This window comes from Macaca fascicularis, chromosome 5 (genome assembly GCF_037993035.2).
Source record: "Macaca fascicularis isolate 582-1 chromosome 5, T2T-MFA8v1.1".
NCBI classification, from domain to species: Eukaryota; Metazoa; Chordata; class Mammalia; order Primates; family Cercopithecidae; genus Macaca; species Macaca fascicularis.
The window spans coordinates 132,991,625-133,012,308 of NC_088379.1; the positions used below are offsets into that span (position 1 = coordinate 132,991,625).

Genomic DNA, 20,684 nt, shown 5'->3' on the forward strand with positions numbered 1-20,684 from the left:
ATGAGATTTGCAATTTAAAGACTTGAGTGCTCCTTGTCATGTAGCTATTGGCTTAAATACATACAGTCTCTAACTTATGATGGTTTGGCTTATGATTGTTTTGACTTTGACCATAAGTTTGTCAGAGTATTAAATGTATATTCCACATACAATTTTTTTTTACTTATGATGGGTTTATTGGGATGCAATCCCATTGTAGGTTGAGGAGCATCTGTATTGCCTTTTTGGTACCTCTTCAAAGATTTTTTTAAATTACCAGAAGAGCCCTTTAGTTGTTACCACATTGCCTTGTTTCATTTTAATCATAGTGTTATTATCTTCTACTCTTACTTATTTTGATAGTTAGATAGATTTTTTTTAATTTTTAATTATTTTCCCTTCACTAAAATCTAAGATCAATGAGAACAAAACCATTCCTTTGTCATTTTTGTGGCACAGGGCCTAAAATAATGATTGGAATATAATAAGCAGTTAATAAATATTTGTTGAATGAAAAAAATCATACATAATCTTACAAGTTCAGGAACTTATTAACCCACCCAGGGATGGTTCATCTATGGTGAACTGCACTTAACACTGGATGAATGATAATTTATAGGACTCTAGTAATTAATACCAGTTTATTTATGTATAGTGGTAGACATAAATAGTATAATAACAAAACTGTGTATGCAATACATTTTTTCAAACATTATTATGTCTAAACCACACATTTATCAAAGAGTCATTGAAGAGCACATGGAAACTGGGAAAAAGAGAGATGGGTGCTTTTAAAAACACTTAATCCTATACTCTGGCTATAGGTTGTCTTGTCTAACAAGTACATTAGCTAGTAAATGTTTCTTCTTGGTACTGAGAATTATAAGAGGCAGTATGAATGACTTGGTTTTGCTGGTCCAACCATTAAAATAACTTAAATGCCAGCCCAATTGATGGTGAGTTACATTCTATACCTAGGCAAACAGAGGATATTAAGTTGGTCTTGCAGGTTATTAAAAAATGAAAAAGTAAAAATAGAAGATAAAACGGATGGTTTCAAAAAAATCTGAAGCAATGGATAAGTACTTCTTAAAGCTCATTGATGGAAATGCAGATTTCCTAAGATCTGAGAAAAAATAATTGAAAAAGGAAATGCAGATTTTCATTTTTCATTTATCTAAGTAGAGTAAACCCTGAATCTGTGTCAGGTTTCACCCACAAATCAAAATCTTACCATTCAGTTTGACAAGATGGAGGTAGATACTTAAAAATCTTTGGAAATATTTGAGAAGATAGATAAATGGTATGCAAGTAGTAGCAGTGATGATTATTTTTCATTCACTGTAATATAGTAGAGGAGGGTGTAGTGTCGTAGTTAGATGTTGAGCTGTGTGCCTGGGATTGAATCTTAGCTATGTTTTCCACCAGTTGTGTGACCTTGAGTAAATTATCTGTGCCTCAGTTTTCTTGTCTGTATAATTGGGATAATAAATCCTTCCTCAAAATTGTTGGTAGGTTTAATGAGAACCTGTGCATGTGTTTGTAGTTCTTAAAATAGTGGTGCCTGGCAGATAATACACTATCACATATTCCCCTACTATTTTTTTCCAGCAAATAGAGGGTACTTATTTCAGCAACTGTACTGAGGATGGGAAGATCCTGCCCTAGAGGAATTCACAGCTTAGTGAAGTTCAAGGGTATACATCTTCTCTCTTTTCAGCCCAGCTCTTTTTTTCCCCAAAATCTTGTATTTTGTTTCCAAAGGAATTAATTCAGGAATTTAGTCTGAATCTTTAATTTTACATGATAGTCAAAGAAATGGTTAGAGAATTGACCTGCTACCTTGAAAAAAATAAAACATTTTAAAAGCATTTTAATTTTGTTTTATAGATGCTTGTTTGCTACTGATGGGTGTGAGCAAGTTAGATATTCTATACCGGAGACTTCTCCTAACAAAACTTTTTATCAGAGGATGGGGAAGGCCAGAAGATCTCAAAAGGCAAGCAATTTTTTTTCCTGAATACTTGTTCTGAATTTGTTGTTTTAATGAACATTTAAAACTTTGTTATAAAATCCCTTACTCTCAAATACAGAGCAATTGTCCAGCAAATTAGACATTAAACTATGTAAAATGTAATTATTTCCTTTTTACTTTTGTCTTTTTAGTTATTTCTCTTAAGTTTTAGCCCATATCATAAATTGTACTATTTTAAAAATAATTCAGATTTTTTAAATAGAGAGCTCTCAGAAACACAGGGTAGATTTTTTACTTCAATAATTATTAAGCTAATAAGAATTGTATGTAGTTTTCAAGGATTGAGTCTTCTTGGGTAACCCGAATTTGTAATGACTTTAAAACTGAAATACACTGTAGCTCATAGGAAAATCTGGACTTAAGAAAATGAATTTTCGGCCAGGATTGGTGACTCACTCCTGTAATCCCAGCACTTTGGGAGACTGAGGTGGGCGGATCACGAAGTCAGAAGTTCCAGACTGACCTGGCCAACATGGTAAAACCGTCTCTACTAAAAATAAAAAAATTGGCCAGGCGCGCTGGCTCACTCTGTAATTCCAGCACTTTGGGAGGCCGAGGCAGGCGGATCACGATGTCAGGAGTTGGAGAACAGCCTGGCTAATGTAGTGAAATCCCATCTCTACTAAAAATACAAAAAATTAGACGGGCATGGTGGCGGACACCTGTAATCTTAGCTACTCGAGAGGCTGAGGCAGGAGAATCGCTTGAACCCGGGTGGTGGAGGTTGCAGCGAACCAAGATAGCGCTACTGCACACCAGCCAGGGCGACAGTGTGAGACTCTTGTCTCAAAAAAATAAATACAAAAATTAGCCAGGTGTGGTGGCGTATGCCTGTAATCCCAGCTACTCGGGAGGCTGAGGCAGGATTGCTTGAACCCGGGAGGCAGAAGTTGCGGTGAGGTGAGAGCGGTGAGGTGAGATCGCGCCACTGCACTCTAGCCTGGGTGACAAAGCAAGACTCCGTCTCGGAAAAAAAAAAAAAAGAAAATGAATTTTCAGGATTGGTGCCTTTAATTTTGAGTCTTATATGTATTAATTACTTTCTGAACAATATTATTTCTCACATTTTTCTGAAAAAAGTGTTCAGTTTGGGAAAAAACAGCCTAATCTCTTTCTTTAATGATCAAAATTAAATTTTAATATGGCTTATGAACTGGATTTGCTAATTTTTAATTACTGTTAATCAGTCTCAATTATAATATGCCTAGTAGGTGATATAAAAGATGAATTTTTTCCTTTTTGTCTTCTTTCCCATAATAGACTCTTTGAATTCAGAAAGATGATTGGAAATCGAGAAAGATGCCAGAATCTGGTTTCAAGCGATTATCCAGTACACATTGATAAGGTATTCAAATGAGAGAAAAACAGAAAAACAGAAAAAAAGAATAGATTACATATTGGAGTATAACAACAATAAATACTAAAATATGAGTGCAGTATGGATTTTTCATTTCATATTTAAAGAATACTATTTGTGGGCCGGGCGCAGTGGCTCACGCCTGTAATCCCAGCACTTGGGAGGCGGAGGCAGGTGGATCACCTGAGGTTGGGAGTTCCAGACCAGCCTGACCAACGTGGAGAAACCCCGTCTCTACTTTAAAAAAATACAAATTAGCCGGGCATGGTGGCGCATGCCTATAATCCCAGCTACTCAGGAGGCTGAGGCAGGAGAATCACTTGAACCCAGGAGGTGGAGGTTGCAGTGAGCCAAGATCATGCCATCGCACTCCAGCCTGGACGACAAGAGTGAAACTCCGTCTCAAAAATAAACAAACAATACTATCTGTGCACTAACTGAATGTTGTTAATAACTACGTTCATGTATATTTGGGAGCATATGTTTATTACTTGCCTAATGTATAAAGAAGTATTTAGGCTGGATATTTCTGGATCTCATTCTCTGTCTTTAGGCTCAGGAGGGTTAAACTACTCAACGTTACAGAAGAGTAGTGAGTATTAAAGGGGAGTAATCTAGTTGGAGAATCAGCACATAAGAAATTATTAGCAAACAACTGTTAAATAACACCAGGAAAAATATTATGGGATACAGTTAATTCCTGAGAGAATGGTAGAAAGAAAAAGCTATAAAATTAGAGAAGACAAGGATGTTTTTGAAATCTTTTTTTTAAAGGAGGCACCTGGTTTTCTGTAAAATATTTCTAGGTTTATGTAATTGCATACTTTGATGTATTGTTGGAGAAGGGATACAAATAGGCAAGCTTCACACATCCCTCACTCCCCTTCAACCAAAGTAACTGTACTTACATCTCATATGTTTTGGATATCTTTAGATTTCTCTTTTCAAAAGAGTTCGACTGCTAAGAACAAAATTTTATAGATTGAAAACCCCTCCTCTACATCATAGAAGTTCTTTCTGTATCTTCTGAATTAATAACATTTCTCTCTGTACCCTCAAATTTTGCCAAATATTTTTATCCTCTATATTTTTTCTATTAAAAAATTATAAACTTAAAAAAATTTAAAATGTGACAAGTTAAAAAAAAAATCTCCTTTAATCTCTGCCACTTTCCACTACCTAATTCCATCTCCCTCCCAAGAGTGAATTGCTGTTAAGATTTTGGAATGCATTCTTACTGATCCACTAGCCTTAGTTTTTAAAAACTGAGACAAGGATATCCCAGCACTTTGGGAGGCCGAGGCGAGAGGATCGTGAGGTGAAGAGATCGAGACCACACTGGCCAACATGGTGAAACCCCATCTCTACTAAAAGAAAAATACAAAAATTAGCTGGGCGTGGTGGCGCGCACTTGTAGTTCCAGCTACTCGGGAAGCTGAGGCAGGAGAATCGCTTGAACCCAGGATACGGAGGTTGCAGTGAGCCGAGATTATGCCACAGCACTCCAACCCGGCGACAGAGCGAGACTCCATCTCAAAGAAAAAAAAAAAAGCAATGGAGATAAAATTCACCCTTTTACAATATACAATTGAATGGTTTTTAAATTATATTACCAAGATGTGCAGCCATCAACATTGTCACTAATTCTAGCATATTTTCATTGTCCTAGAAAGAAACCCTGTATCCATTAGCTGTCACTTTCCCTTGCCTCTTCCCCCACCTGCTGGCAATCACTAGTGTACCCTCTGTCTCTATGGGTTCTCCTACTGTGGACATTTCTTATAAATGGAATCATGCAATATGTAGCTTTTTTTATCTGGCTTCTTCACTTAGCATAATGTTTTCAAGGTTCATCCATGTTGTAGCATGTGTCAGTACTTCTTTTTAGTTTTGTTTTTTTTATTACAGCATCAGAACAAGGAGAACTTAATCCTTTTGTATAGCTAAATAATAATCTATTGTATTGTATACCACAGTTTGCTTATCCATTCATAAATTAATGGACATTTGGGTTGTTTTCACTTTTTGGCTATTATAAATAGTGCTGCTATGAATACTCAAGTATGAGTTTTTGTGTGAATATGTGTTTTTAGTTCTCTTGTGTATACTGAAGAGTTTAATTATTGGGTCATATGATGATAACTCTAAGTTTTTGACGAACTATCAAACTGTTTTCCAAAGTGACTATACTATTTTATATTCCCACCAGCAGTGAATAAACATTCTGATTTTGCCATATGCACCAACTTTGTACTTGTCCAAGTCATCATAGTGGGTATAAAAGTATTTCCTTGTGGTTTTGACCACGCCCTAATGGCTGTGAGGCTGAACATCTTTTCAAGTGTGAATTGGCCATTTGTATACCTTCTTTGGAGAACTGTCTTTTCAAACCTTTGCTCCTTTTTACATTGAGTTCTCCATCTTTTTATTGTTGGGTTGTATCTTGCTTAATTTTAAAATCCATGTTATGTATAATATGTGTAATTCTGAAATTGTCTTTTCTTACCAAGTTGCCAGCTATCAGAACACTAATTTGTTGCACTGTTTTTCCCTTTAACATTAGTTTGTTCTGCTTCCTTTATTAATAATTAATAATGGGCTGGGCGCGGTGGCTCCATCTCAGCACTTCTGGAGGCTGAGGTGGTGGATCATTTGAGGTCAGGAGTTCAAGACCAGGCTGGCCAACATGGTGAAACCCCGTCTCTACTAAAAATACAAAACTTAGCTGGGCATGGTGGTGCATGCCCCTAATCCCAGCTACTTGGGAGGCGGAGGCAGCAGAATTGCTTGAGCCTAGGAGGCAGAGGTTGCAGTGAACTGAGATCATGCCTCTGTACTCAAGTCTGGGCAATAGAGTGAGACCCTGTCTAAAAAAAAAAAAAAAATTAATAATGTATTAGTTTGTGCTGCTGCTTTATCAAATAACTTATTCTCGTAAAATACATAAAAGGGTTGAGTGCAATGGCTTATGCCTGTAATCCCAGCACTTGGGGAGGCCGAGGAGCGTGGATCACTTGAGGTCAGAAGTTCGAGACCAGTCTGGCCAACATGGCAAAACCCCATCTCTACTAAAAATACAAAAAAATTAGCCAGGCATGCTGGTACATGCCTGTAGTCCCAGCTACTCAGGAGGCTGAAGCAGGAGAATTACTTGAATCTGGGAGGCAGAGGTTGCAGTGAGCCAAGATAGCACTCACTGCACTCCAGCCTGGGTGACAGAGCAAGACTCAAAAAATAAAAATAAATAAATAAAAATGAATACATAAGAAGAACACTTTAAAACTATACCAGTAGGCATAAAAAACTAAATTGGAAAGTTTTTTGGATTAAAAATTCAGTTTTATAGAGATATTATGTCTCCTTAAGCATTTTTAAAAATGTAATACAATTTCAATTAAAGTATTGAACATAGAACCTACATCCATAAAAGCATCCTAAAATTATTTTGAGAAAATGCATGAGAATAAAATCAGATCGGGAATACTCTGGAAAGGAAGAGTTGTAAACAAAGACTAGTTCAGTCATATAACAATGAGTATTAAAATGCTACTGTTATAAACACAGCATGATATGGGTGCAGAAATAAAAGGTAGGCAAATAAGACCTAATGAAGGATTGAAAATAACTGGCAGAAATATATGGATGTTTAGTACATAGTAATAGTAGTGTTTTAAGTCAGTTGCAAAAATATGTGGGTCATTTAATAGATGACATTTGTCTAGCTGATTTCAAAAAATTTTTTTTTTTTTTTTTTTTTTTTTTGAGACGGAGTCTCGGTCTGTCACCCAGGCTGGAGTGCAGTGGCCGGATCTCAGCTCACTGCAAGCTCCGCCTCCCGGGTTCACGCCATTCTCCTGCCTCAGCCTCCCGAGTAGCTGGGACTACAGGCGCCCGCCGCCTCGCCCGGCTAGTTTTTTGTATTTTTTAGTAGAGACGGGGTTTCACTGGGTTAGCCAGGATGGTCTCGATCTCCTGACCTCGTGATCCGCCGGTCTCGGCCTCCCAAAGTGCTGGGATTACAGGCTTGAGCCACCACGCCCGGCCAAAAATTTTTTTTTTTTTGTAAACAAAACAAAATGTTGTTTTGTTTTGAGACAAGGTCTCACTCTGTCACCCAGCTGCACTGCAGTGGTGCAGTCATGGCTCACTGCAGCCATGACCTCCTGGACTCCAGTGATCCTCCCACCTCAGCCTCCCACGTAGCTGGGACCACAGCCACATGCCACCACGTTCAGCTAATTTTTGTATTTTTTTGTAGAGACAGAGTTTTTGCCATATTGCTCAGGCTGATCTTGAATTCCTGGGCTCGAGAGATCTGCCCACCTCGGCCTCCCAGAGTACTGGGATTACAGGTGTGAGTCACTGCACCTGACCTAGAATTTGTTTTTTAAAAAACTAGCTTGTCCCGGGTGCAGTGGCTCACACTTGTAATCCTAGCACTTTGGGAGTCCGAGATGGGTGGATCATGTGAGCTCAGGAGTTTGAGACCAGCCTGGTAGTTTTTAATATGGTGAAACCCCGTCTCTACTAAAAATAAAAAAAATTAGCCAGGCATAGTGATGTGCGCCTGTAATCCCAACTACTCGAGAGGCTGAAGCAGGAGAATCGCTTGAACCCGGGGGGCGGAGGTTGCAGTGAGCCGAGATCGCGCCAGCACACTCCAGCCTGGACAACAAAGTAAGATTCTGTTTCAAAACAAAAAAAGCTAGCTTGTAATCCTAGCACTTTGGGAGGCCAAGTCGGGCAGATTGCTTGAGTCCAGGAGTTTGAGACCATCCTGGGCGACATGGCAAAACCCTGTCTTTACCAAAAAAATGTAAAAATTAGCTGGGTGTGGTGGTATGCCTGTAGTCCCAGCTACTCTGGAGGCTGAAGTGGGAGGATTGCTTGAACCCTGGGAGGTGAAGCATACAGTGAGCCAGGATGGCAGCACTGTACTCCAGCCTGGGTGACAGAGTGAGACCCCATTTCCCCAAAAATTAACTAATTAGTTAATTAATTTTTTAAAAAGTTAGATATATACATCATCCACAGATACGTTTTTATTTCTGATTTGAATGAAAATATGTGGTAATTCAATGCTACTTTAATTTTTTTACTATTGACCTGAAATTTTTAAGAAATAATTAGGCCAGACACAATGGCTCATGCCTTAATACCCAACACTTTGGGAGGCTTGAGGCTGGGCGTTCCAGACTAGCCTGAGCAACATAGTGAGATCCTGTCTCTACAAAAAGAAAATGCTTATTGGAGGGGAAAATAAGTTTAGGTGTTGAATGTTAGCAAATGCTTTTTTTATATATATAGAAATTACGTTTTTTTCTTATTTACTATGTTGACATGACTCTACATCAGATTGCCTGACACTGAACCATTGTAATATATTTGATGTCAACCCTTATTTGATTATGGTAACTTATTTTTGAAATTTCTAAACAATTATTTTTATACTGTTGAATGTTGTTGAATTCTCTTAACTAGTAGTTTATTTTGAGTTATTGCATGTCAGTGTATGAATGTGATTTATTTATAGTTTATTTTCTCAACTAGATTATAGTAAAGGATATGGAAGGAAAAGAAATGTGTATAGGCAGGAACCATGTCTTTAAAAACCATAGTGGTCCACAGAATCGGAGAAAATGTTTACAAACTACTCATCTGACAGGGAATTAAGAACCAGAATATAAGGAGCTCAAATAAATTAATAGGGAAAAATCATAATCTGATTTTAAAATGGGTAAAAGATCTGAAAGACATTTTACATTTTTCTTTTGTTTTTTTGAGACGGAGTCTTGCTGTGTTGCCAGGCTGGAGTGTAGTGGCTCGACGTTGGCTCACTGCAACCTCTGCCTCCTGGGTTCAAGTGATTCTCCTGCCTCAGCCTCCTGAGTAGCTGGAACTATAGGCGCACACCATCATGTCTGGCTAATTTTTTGAATTTTAGTAGAGACAGGGTTTCACCATGTTGGTAAGGCTGGTCTCGAACTCCTGACCTCAGGTGATCCGCCTGCCTTGGCCTCCCAAAGTGCTGGGATTACAGGCGTGAGCCACTGTGCCTGGCCAACATTTCACATTTTTCAAAAGAAGACATACACATGGCCAACCATGTATATGAAAAAATGCTCAGCGTCATTAATCATCAGAGAAATGCAAATCAAAATTACAGTGATATATCATTTACCCTAGTTAAAATGGCTTTTATTCAAAAGACAGGCAATAATAAAAGCTGGTGAGGATGTAGAGAAAGAGGAAGAGGAAACTTCGTTCACTGTTGGTGGGAATGTAAGTTAGTATGACCACTGTGGAGAACAGTATGGAACTTCCTCAAAAGCTAAAACTGGAACTACCATATGACCCAGCAATCCCCCCACTGGGTATATATGAAAAAGAGAGGAAATCACTGTATCAAAGAGATATGAGCACTTCCATGTTTATTGTAGCACTGTTCATAGTAGCCAAGATGCAGAATCAACGTAAGTGTTCACCAGCAGATGAATGGATAAAGAAAATGTACAAATACGCAGTGAAATATTATTCAATCATAAGCAAGAATGAAATCTTGTCATTTGCAACAGCATGGATGGAACTGAAGGACATTGTGTTAAGTAAATTAAACCAGTCACAGAAGGACAAATTTCATGTGTTTTCACTCATACATGGGAGCTAAATATTTTTGAAAATTGAACTCATGGAGATGAAGAGTAGATTGATGATTATCAGAGGTTAAGAAAAGTAGCAGGGAGGGGAAGATAGAATGGAGATGATTAACGGGTGCAAATGTACAGTTAGAATCAATAAGATCTAGTATTTGATAGCATAATAGAGTCACTATAATTAACAATAATTTATTGTATATTTTGAAATAAGAGTGAAATTGGAATGTTCCTAACACAAGGAAATGATAGGTGCTTCAGATGATGGATACCCCAATTGCCCTGATTTGATCATTACAACTTGTATGCTGGTATCAAAACATCACATGTACCCTATAATACACTCAATGATTATGCACATAGAATAATTAATAATAAAGTACAGTGGCACAAAAAAGTTTACATGGTAGGTGCTGAAAACATGATTTTAATTGAATAGAACTTTTTATTAGAAGAACATCCATGATAGACCAAGATATCTTAGTTTTCTTGCATACATCTTGGTTTTGATTTTCTTTTAGATTGAAGAGCAATCAGATTGTAAGATCTTAGATGGACACTTTGTTTCCCCTATGGCTCACTATGTGCCTGATATCATGCCAATTGAATCTGTTATTGCAAGGTAAGAATTTTTTGTTCAAAAAGATGAATTAATATGTTATTTATGTTCATTAAAATTATAATGTCAACACTATGTTATTTGAAATTAGGAGTAACAAGGCAGGCCTAAATTGTTGAAAAGGCTGAATTAGAAGATATTTTAATTCAAGGATATTCATCGAAGCATTGTTTATAGTTGCAAAAAATAGACAATGCCTAAATGTTCAACAGTAGGTGATTAATTATCCATACTGTGGATACCATTAGTGACATGGAAATATGGTCACAATGTGTGAAAGTTTAAGAAGATAATACAAAGGATTTTTTAGTTCCATTTTTGTAAATACATAAGTGTGCACACATAATCACACAGAAGTTTCCAAAGGATATATATGAATATACAAACTCTGCTTATCTCTCAGTGGAGAGATTTTTGGCTTTTAAATTTTTAGTTTCAGGTCAGGCATGGTGGCTTATGCCTGTAGTCCCAGCACTTTGGGAGGCCAAGGCAGTTGGATCACTTGAGTTCAGGAGTTCTAGACCAGCCTTGCCAACATGGCGAAACCCCATCTCTACTAAAAATACAAAAAATTAGCCAGGTGTGGTGGCAGATACCTGTAATCCCAGCTACCTGGGAGGCTGAGGCAGGAGAATTGATTGAACCCAGGAGACGGAGGTTGCAATGAGCCAAGATTGTGCCACTGCACTCCAGCCTGGGCCACAGAGTGAGACTCTCTCTCAAAAAAAAAAAAAAAAAAATACCATGTACAAGTGTTGATTTTATAACAGGAAGAAGAAGTACTTTTAAGTGCAGAAACTAAAAAACATGTGGTAACTTAGACTAGACAGACTACATAGTTCAGCTAAGTAAAGCACCTCAGGACTGGTATGTAATTAGCATGTCAGTTTGAGAATGTAAATAGATATTCTGAAATACCTGAGGTTCCTAAGTGGTTAATTATCCAATAGTTGAAAACTGGCTTTTTGGATCTTTGTTAGAGTACAGAGGTTATTCTTAGCTCAGTCTTGTTAGTGGTTTTTTTGTTTGTTTGTTTGTTTGTTTGTTTGTTTGTTGAGACAGAGTCTTCCTCTGTTTCCCAGGCTGGATGGAGTGCAGTGCTGCCCACTGTACGCTCTGCCTTTCAGGTTCAAGCAATTTTCATGTCTCAGCTGCCTGAGTAGCTGGGATTATGAGCGTGTGCCACCATACCCGGCTAATTTTTTTATTTTTAGTACAGATGGGCTTTTGCCATGTCGGCCAGGCTGTTCTCAACCTCCTGGTCTCAAGGGATCCACCTGCCTCGCCTCCCAAAGTGCTGAGATTACAGGTATGAGCCACCACGCTCAGCCACTGTTAATGGTTTGTGTTTTGTTTTGTTTTGGGGATGGAATCTCACTCTGTCTCCCAGGCTAGAGAGAGAGTCTCCAGAGTCTCGCTCTTTTGCCCAGGCTAGATGGAGAGCAGTGGTGCTCACTGCAGCCTCCGCCTCCTGGGTTCAAGTGATTCTCCTGCCTCAACCTCCGGAGTAGCTGGGATTATAGGCACCTGCCACTACACCTGGCTAATTTTTGTATTTTTAGTAGAGACAGAGTTTCAACATGTTGGGCAGGCTGGTCTCGAACTCCTGACCTCAAATGATCTGCCCACCTCAGCCTCCCAAGTGCTGGGATTACAGGAGTGAGCCACTGTGCGTGGCTTGATAATGAGTTTTTTAAGTAGTTTTTAATTCTAAATCAGTGTTGAACCTAGATCTTTACACAGTTCTCTATTTTATGTTATAACTAATTTTATTTAAAAAGAACAAAATACTGTACTTTTTTCCCCTACATTGTTGATTAAAATAAACTATTTGCTGTTTCTGGTTAGTAGGTGTTTTCTCCTTTTAAGATTTTGTCTGCAATAGCAATGATAAAATAGTGATACATGTATGGGCGTTTGAAAAATTCTTCAGTCAAGAAGAGATTATTCTGTAATGGAAACCTACTTAACCTTTTAACCAACCCTGTAAATGAACCAGTAAAGTGTAAACTAACTGAAGAGCAGTTTGATAGACCTGATTAGAAGTTGTAGTCAGCTGTCCATTATTTTGTTACCCCTAAGGCATTATTTTAAATTTATATTTTTTTCCTGTTGATAGCCTCTGAATGAAAGGCAAGCAATGTCATGTAGTGGAAAGAGCTAGAACTTTGGAATTAAACAGATCTGGGATCGAACCCTGAGTCTACTTCTTATGGACCTAATGTCAATTACTTAATCTCTGAACCAGGCTTTATAAAGTAGGACTAATAACACTTAATCTCGTAGGGTTGTTGAAAGTAATAAATAAGGAATGAGGCCAAGCACGGTGGCTCACACCTGTAATCCCAGCACTTTGGGAGGCCAAGGCGGGCGGATCACCTGACATCAGGAGTTTGAGACCAGCCTGGCCAACATAGTGAAACCCCGTCTCTACTAAAAATACAAAAAAAATTTAGCCAGGCATGGTGGCAGATATCTGTAATCCCAGCTACTCGGGTTGCTGAGGCAGGAGAATCACTTGAACCTGGGAGGCCGAGGTTGCAGTGAGCTGAGATCACGCCATTGGACTCCAGGCTAGGTGACAAGAGTGAAACACCATCTTAAAAAAAAAAAAAAAAAAAAAAGGAATGAAAATAGTGTGCAGGGAATATAAAAAACATAAACGTGTAGCTAGTTTATTTATTTATTTATTTGTTTGACAGAGTCTTGCTTTGTCAGTCAGGCTAGGATGCAGTGGTGCTATCTTGGCTCACTGCACCCTCAACCTCCCTGGCTCAAGTGATCCTCTCACCTCAGCCTCCTGAGTAGCTGGGACTGTAGACTGATGTCACTAGACCTGGCTAAGTTTTTTTTTAGTTTTTTTGTAGAGATAGGGGTCTCACTACATTGTCCAGGCTGATCTCAAATTCCTGGGCTCAAGTGATCCTCCTGCCTTTGCTCCCCAGAGTGCTGAGATTACAGACTTGAGCCACTGCACCCAGCCTTAACTGTTTTAGATATGCTTTGTCTTATTAATGCTTTATTAAAAGCATTAAGTCAAACTGGGCAACATAGAAAGACACTGTCTCTACAAAAAAAATAGAAAATAAATTTTCTGGCCATGATGGTATGTGCCTCTAGTCTTACCTACTCAGGAGGCTAAGGCTGAAGATTGCCTGATCGAGGTTAGAGTGAGCTATAATTGTACCACTGCACTCCAGTGTGGGTGACAGAGCATGACCCTGTGTCAAAAAAAAAAAACAAAATTTTTTTAAAGCATAAGTGAATGTGTAGCTCTTTAGCCTGTAGGCCAAAGGATATAGAAGGAAAAGAAACTTTCAGTTTTTGCATATCATCACTTCAATCCCTGGAACTATGTGTCCCTTTCTCATAGATTCTCCACCTTATCTGGACACTTACACAAGCTATAAAGCATAAAGAAAGGAGGAAAATTATGTGATTTTACTCAGACTCAGAAGTACTCCTCAACATCTGTTGGAAATGGAGGAAGGGTTCTTTCCAGTTAGTGACAGGAATGGGGAAACAAGTTGACTTCCTGTCTCTGCAGTGTCATATTTTTACAACATAATTAATATTTTTTCAACAATTTCTAGTCAGATTTAAAGCATAACTTATTTTGATGAAAGACTATAAATTCCCAGGTGATGCACATTGACATGTACTTTTCGTTCTTTCCCCCTGTCATTCTTGTGCAGCAATTTATCTCATTGCATTAAAACATTAGAAAATGCAAATAAGAAAAAAGAAAAAAAAATCATTGGTAATTCCACCAATGAGTGATAACCACTATTTTATGTATATTCTAATCTTTCTCCTATGTGTTCACATACAACTGTACTTACTCTTTTTTTGACCTAATTAATCAATGAATACGCAGTTGGTTATCATTAATGGCTGTTTGGTATTCCATACTGTGGCTCTACCATAATTTACTAATTCCTTATGGTGCACATTTAAGTTGCATTGTTTTTCACTATTGTAAACATCACAATGAACATCCTTATGTACATCTCCTTACCTGCTTCTCTGATTATTTTTGTGCCATAAGTTGCTAAACATGGAATTTCTGTATTTATAAGATTTGTGCAGATTTTAAACTTTTGATTATATTGTCAAATAAGTAGGAAAAGCTTAAGGCTATGCCACATATAGATTAATCCACAGGGGGAAACCTATTTGTCCTATTATCATTTGGTCCATTACTCATGATTCTGTCTCTTTTTCACACTTTCTGTTTTTATTGAGGTAGAGAAAAATATATCAGGTAAATGAAATAAGGAAACTGCAAGCATTCTTTTCTCTTAAAAGAACAGTTTAAAGACTGCTAAAGATCTGTGGTGACAGGATTTATAGATCACAAATTATAGATTTCCCTATGTAATGTAAAATAGCTCATGAAATTGTGATGTATCTTCTGGACAGCCTATATTAGAAATGTACTTATGTCAAAATTCCAAATGAACTATAATATTTTAAAACATAGCATTCAGGCCAGATGTGGTGGCTCTGGGAGGCCTATAATCCCAGCGCTTTGGGAGGCCGAGGCGGGCAGATCACCTTGAGGTCAGGAGTTCGAGACCAGTTTGGCCAACATGGTGAAATCCTGTCTCTACAAAAATTAGCCGGGCATGATGGCGGGTGCCTGTAATCCAAACTACTCGGGAGGCTGAGACAGGAGAATTGCTTGAACCAGGAAGACGAAGGTTGCAGTGAGCTGAGATCATGCCATTGCACTCCAGCCTGGGTGACAGAGCGAAAATTCTGTCTCAAAACGAAACAAAAAGAAAACGTCCATTTGAGCAACCTTAAATAATTTTATGGTAACATGGCATAATTTAGTATTCAAATATTACCCAAGATTGAATTGTAATAAAACTTCAGGAAAATTTAATATTTATCTTCTGGTAAAATATTAATATTCCTTTGAGGATAGTTTATATGTCTTCTATACGATTTTCATTTCTCAGCATCAGAGGTAAAAAATATTTTTCACATAATTGGGTTTAGGTTCCTCAAATATTTAGGGATAAAACACTCATTTTATGTATTTATTTATTTATTTAAATTTTTTGAGATGGAGTCTCACTCTGTTGCCTAGGCTGGAGTGCAGTGGCGCGATCTTGGCTCACTGCAACCTCTGCCTCCCAGGTTCAAGGGATTCTCATGCCTCAGCCTCCCTAGTAGCTAGGATTATAGGCACATGCCACTACGTCCGCCCGCCTGGCTAATTTTTGTATTTTTAGTAGAGATGGGGTTTCACCATGTCGTCCAGGCTGGTGTCAAACTCCTAACCTCAAGTGATTCACCTGCCTCAGCCTCCCAAAATGCTGGGATTACAGGCTTGAGCCACTTGGCCCAGCCAGGCACTCATTTTAAATTGTACATACTTGCCAATAAACTGCTCTAGGCTTTCATGATATTTTATTCCATTTATAGAAATATGTGTGTATGTATATGTATATATCTGTGTGTGTATGTGTAACAAAACCAGCTATCCTTTCAGCATTACTTCAGATGTTACTTTTATGCCATATTCCAAATTGAACCAAAGAAGTAAGATACTACTTAAAATAACGAAATGTAGATAATTCCTGTTCTGATTTCATGCTTACTACTGATCTAGTTTTTATTTTTAAAAGAATAGTGGTTTATTAGAGAGTAGAAAGAGCAATATTTCAAAATTAATAGACTCATGTGATTTTAAATATATATACATTAAACTTTAAAATTAAAAATTAGGCCGGGTGCGGTGGCTCACGCCTGTAATCCCAGCACTTTGGAAGGCCAAGGCGGGTGGATCATGAGGTCAGGAGATCGAGACCATCCTGGCTAACACCGTGAAACCCCATCTCTACTTAAAAAAATACAAAAAATTAGCCGGGTGTGGTGGCAGGCGCCTGTAGTCCCAGCTACTTGGGAGGCTGAGGCAGGAGAATGGCATGAACCCGGGAGACGGAGCTTGCAGTGAGCCGAGATCGCGCCACTGCACTCCAACCTGGGCGACAGAGTGAGACTCGGTCTCAAAAAAATAAAAAATAAATAAATAAATAATAAAATTAAAAATTAAATTTTATAACATTTTAAATACATATCAATGAAATAAAGATAAGCAGGAAAAATAATACTTTAATTTTCACTGCTACTTTATTTTGATAATTTTAACAGCAGTAAATCTAAATATATTTATGTATGATTTTAAATATAAGTATGTAACTAAATTAGCAAATTCAATGTTATAAGCAGGAAAAATAAGACTTTAATATTATGCTCTGTTTTTTTCTGATGATTACAACAATAGTTTTTGCCAATGTTTTAAAAATCATTCTTACTGTCTTTAAATGGCATAAAGTAGTTCTCTACTCATTCTAAAAAGGAAAAAAAAAGTTGCATAAAAATTTTCCTTGGCTATAAAAAATTCTGTGTAGGTACTGGTAATTCCCTGTGTCTAACATAAGGAAGACTTATGTCTCAGCCATGACTCAGCCACTCAGCTCCCTGTCCTTGGGTAATTTATTTAACTGTGTGGTACTTAACGTCTTCTCACTTCTGAATTAGGGCTTGCTGGAAAGATACAGGCAGGAATAAAGAAATTAAAGTTGAAAGGAGTGTGGACTAGTAGAGGAAAAGGAGTAGACAGCTACATATTTATTTATATGTGCTGGAAAACCAGTATTTAGCAAAAATCTTTTATAAAACTAATGTGATATGACCTGAGCAGAGTCAAAATTTAACTGTTCAAATAAATAGTATTCACTCACCTTTTCACTTTTATTGGGGGAGCCAGCCCCCAATATTTCAACGTACGTTCTATTTTCCCTGAGTGTTGGCCAATCTGAGAAATAAAGAGAAAGAATACAAAGAGAGAAATTTTACAGCTGGGCCTCCAGGGATGTCATCACATATTGGTAGGACTGTGATGGTGACCGCAAGCCACAAAACCAGCAAGTTTTTATTAGGGATTTTAAAAGGGGAGGGGGTGTATGAACAGGGAGTAAGTCACAATGATCACATGCTTCAAAGGGCAATAAAGATCACAGGCGAAGGCAAAATTAGAATTACTGATGAGGGTCTATGTCCTGCTGTGCATGCATTGTCTTGATAAACATCTTAACAGGAAACAGGATTCAAGAGCAGACAACCAGTCTGACTAGAATTTACCAGGCTGGAATTTCCCAATGCTAGTAAGCCTGAGAGTACTGCAGGAGACCAGGGCATATTTCAGTCCTTATCTCAATCGCATAAGACAGATACTTCCAGAGTGGCTGTCTATAGACCTACCCCTAGGAATGCATTCCTTCCCCAGGGTTATTCCTTGCTGGGAAAAGAATTCAGCGATATTTCGCCTACTCGCTTTCTGCAAGAAGAAAAATATGGCTCTATTCTGCCCGACCCTGCAGGCAGTCAGACCTTATGGGTATCTTCCTTTGTTCCCTGAAAATCGCTGTTATTCTGTTCTTTTTCAGGGTGCACTGATTTCATATTGTTCAAACACACATGTTTTACAATCCATTTGTACAATAGTGGTCCTGAGGTGATGTACTTTCTCAGCTTACGAAGCTAATGTGATTAAGAGATTAAAGACAGGCATAAGAAATTAGAAGAGTATTGATTGGAGAAGTGATAAATGTCCATGAAATCTTCACAATTTATGTTCAGAGATTGCAGTAAAGACAGGCGTGAGAAATTATAAAAGTATTAATTGGCCAGGCACGGTGGCTCAAGCCTGTAATCCCAGCACTTTGGGAGGCTGAGACGGGCGGATCACGAGATCAGGAGATTGAGACCATCCTGGCTAACACAGTGAAACCCCGTCTCTACTAAAAAATACAAAAACTAGCCAGGCAAGGTGGCGGGTGCCTGTAGTCCCAGCTACTCAGGAGGCTGAGGCAGGAGAATGGCATAAACCCGGGAGGCGGAGCTTGCAGTGAGCTGAGATCCGGCCACTGCACTCCAGCCTGGGCAACAGAGCAAGACTCTGCCTCAAAAAAAAAAAAAAAGTATCAGTTTTGGGAACTGATAAATGTCCCTGAAATCTTCACAATTTATATTCTTCTGCCTCGGCTCTAGCCAGTCCCTCTGTTTAGGGTCCCTGACTTCCCACAACACACTTTCTAATTGATTTGTGTCTAATACAGATGTACATACACAATCTTTTTTTTGAGACGGAGTCTCGCTCTGTCGCCCAGGCTGGAGTGCAGTGGGCGGATTTCAGCTCACTGCAAGCTCCGCCGCCCGGGGTTTACGCCATTCTCCTGCCTCAGCCTCCTGAGTAGCTGGGACTACAGGCGCCCGCCACCTCGCCCGGTTAGTTTTTTGTATTTTTTGGTAGAGATAGGGTTTCACCGTGTTCGCCAGGATGGTCTTGATCTCCTGACCTCGTGATCTGCCCATCTCGGCCCTTCCCAAAGTGCTGGGATTACAGGCTTGAGCCACTGCGCCCGGCCACATACACAATCTTACTGTACTCTCTGGAGATCAGGAAATATGATGAAAGAGTGTTGAAGACTTACATTTCAAAAGACTAGGCAGTCAAAAGGATATTCTTATTTTAAAAAGGAAAAAGTAACAACAGAAGACTAGGCAGAATTAGTACAAGGAGTTCTTTGAGGGCGGGGTAGAAGGAATACTCATTTCGTATGACTAAAATTAGAGTTTCCTTGAATCTCAACCCTCTTCAGTCTGCCTTCCTTCTAGACTCAAAAAGCTAGGTATTTGCCTTTTGGAATTTGTGGTTTGAAACTTGTAGAGTACTGCTTTCAGCCTTGTCAAAGGCAACAAGTGATTAAGAAAAGCAGTATACGACCTAGCAGCAGTAGGCAAATGTATGATTAAAGATATGTAACCATAGCAGCTGTTGGCTCAGAGAAAAACTTAGTCATTTCTTATTAGCTCTCATCTCCCTCCCTCCTTACTTTCTGTTCCACTTTCCCTGCTTCTTTATTCTTCCTTCTTCTCCTTGTCTTTCTCTTTCTTCTCCTCCTCCTCCTCCTCCACCTTCTTCCTCTCGTCCTCCTCCTCGTGTTTTTTTTTTTTTTTTTTGGTTTATTTTTTGTTGTTTGGGTTTTTTTTTTTTTTTTTTTTGACCACCTTGCTCTATTGCTCAGGCTGGAGTGCGGTAGTGCAATCATAGCTCACTGCAGTCTTGAACTCCCAAGCTCCGGCGACCCTCCAACCTCAGCCTCCTGAGTAGCTGGGACTACAGGCATGCACCACCACAACCAACTAATATTTTTATTATTTGTAGAGAACAAGGTCTCTCTATGTTGCCTAGGCTGGTCTTGAATTCCTGGGCTCAAGGGATCCTCCCGCCTCAACCTCCCACAGTGCTGGGATTATAGGCCTGAGCCACCATCCCCAGCTTCACTTCTTTATCTCACTTCCTCTTCTCTCTCTCTCTCTTTCTTTGACTTGGTCTAATTTGTCTTATCCTTTGTAAATTTTTCAAGACTTTTTTTTTTTTTTTTTTTGAGATGGAGTATCGCTTTGTTGCCCAGGCTGGAGTGCAGTGGTGCAATCTCGGCTCACTGCAAGCTCAGCCTTCTGGGTTCACGCCATTCTCCTGCCTCAGCCTCCTGAGTAACTGGGACTACAGGCGCCCGCCACCACACCCAGCTAATTTTTTGTTTTTTTTGTTTTTGTTTTTTTTGTTTTTTTTTTTTTGAGATGGAGTCTCGCTCTGTCGCCCAGGCTGGAGTGCAGTGGCCGGATCTCAGCTCACTGCAAGCTCCGCCTCCCGGGTTCATGCCATTCTCCTGCCTCAGCCTCCCGAGTAGCTGGGACTACAGGCGCCCGCCACCTCGCCCGGCTAGTTTTTTGTATTTTTTAGTAGAGACGGGGTTTCACCGTGTTAGCCAGGATGGTCTTGATCTCTCCTGACCTTGTGATCCACCTGCCTTGGCCTCCCAAAGTGCTAGGATTACGGGTGTGAGCCTCTGCTCCCGCCTGACTTTTTTTTTTTTTAAGAGACTGGATCTCACTGTTGGCCACGCTGGTCTCAAACTCCTGGACTCAAGTGATTCTACCCATCAGCCTTCCAAGTAG

The 20,684-nt window shown here is 39.0% G+C and overlaps 1 protein-coding gene across 14 annotated transcripts in view; it reads left to right on the top strand.

Annotated features, from left to right (window-relative positions):
* The window catches only part of ABHD18 (abhydrolase domain containing 18), a 68,662-nt gene that overhangs the window by 15,266 nt on the left and 32,712 nt on the right, over positions 1-20,684 (top strand). For 11 of the 14 annotated variants that reach the window (XM_065545455.2, XM_065545454.2, XM_074040431.1 and 8 more), the window contains 3 exons: positions 1,870-1,978; positions 3,275-3,359; positions 10,546-10,646. In XM_065545455.2, coding sequence (XP_065401527.1) covers positions 1,887-1,978; positions 3,275-3,359; positions 10,546-10,646 — 278 coding nt within the window. In that variant the 5' untranslated portion in view covers positions 1,870-1,886. The remainder of the gene's footprint in view (positions 1-1,869; positions 1,979-3,274; positions 3,360-10,545; positions 10,647-20,684) is intronic. The other 3 variants (XM_074040436.1, XM_074040433.1, XM_074040435.1) reach the window with 1 other exon arrangement.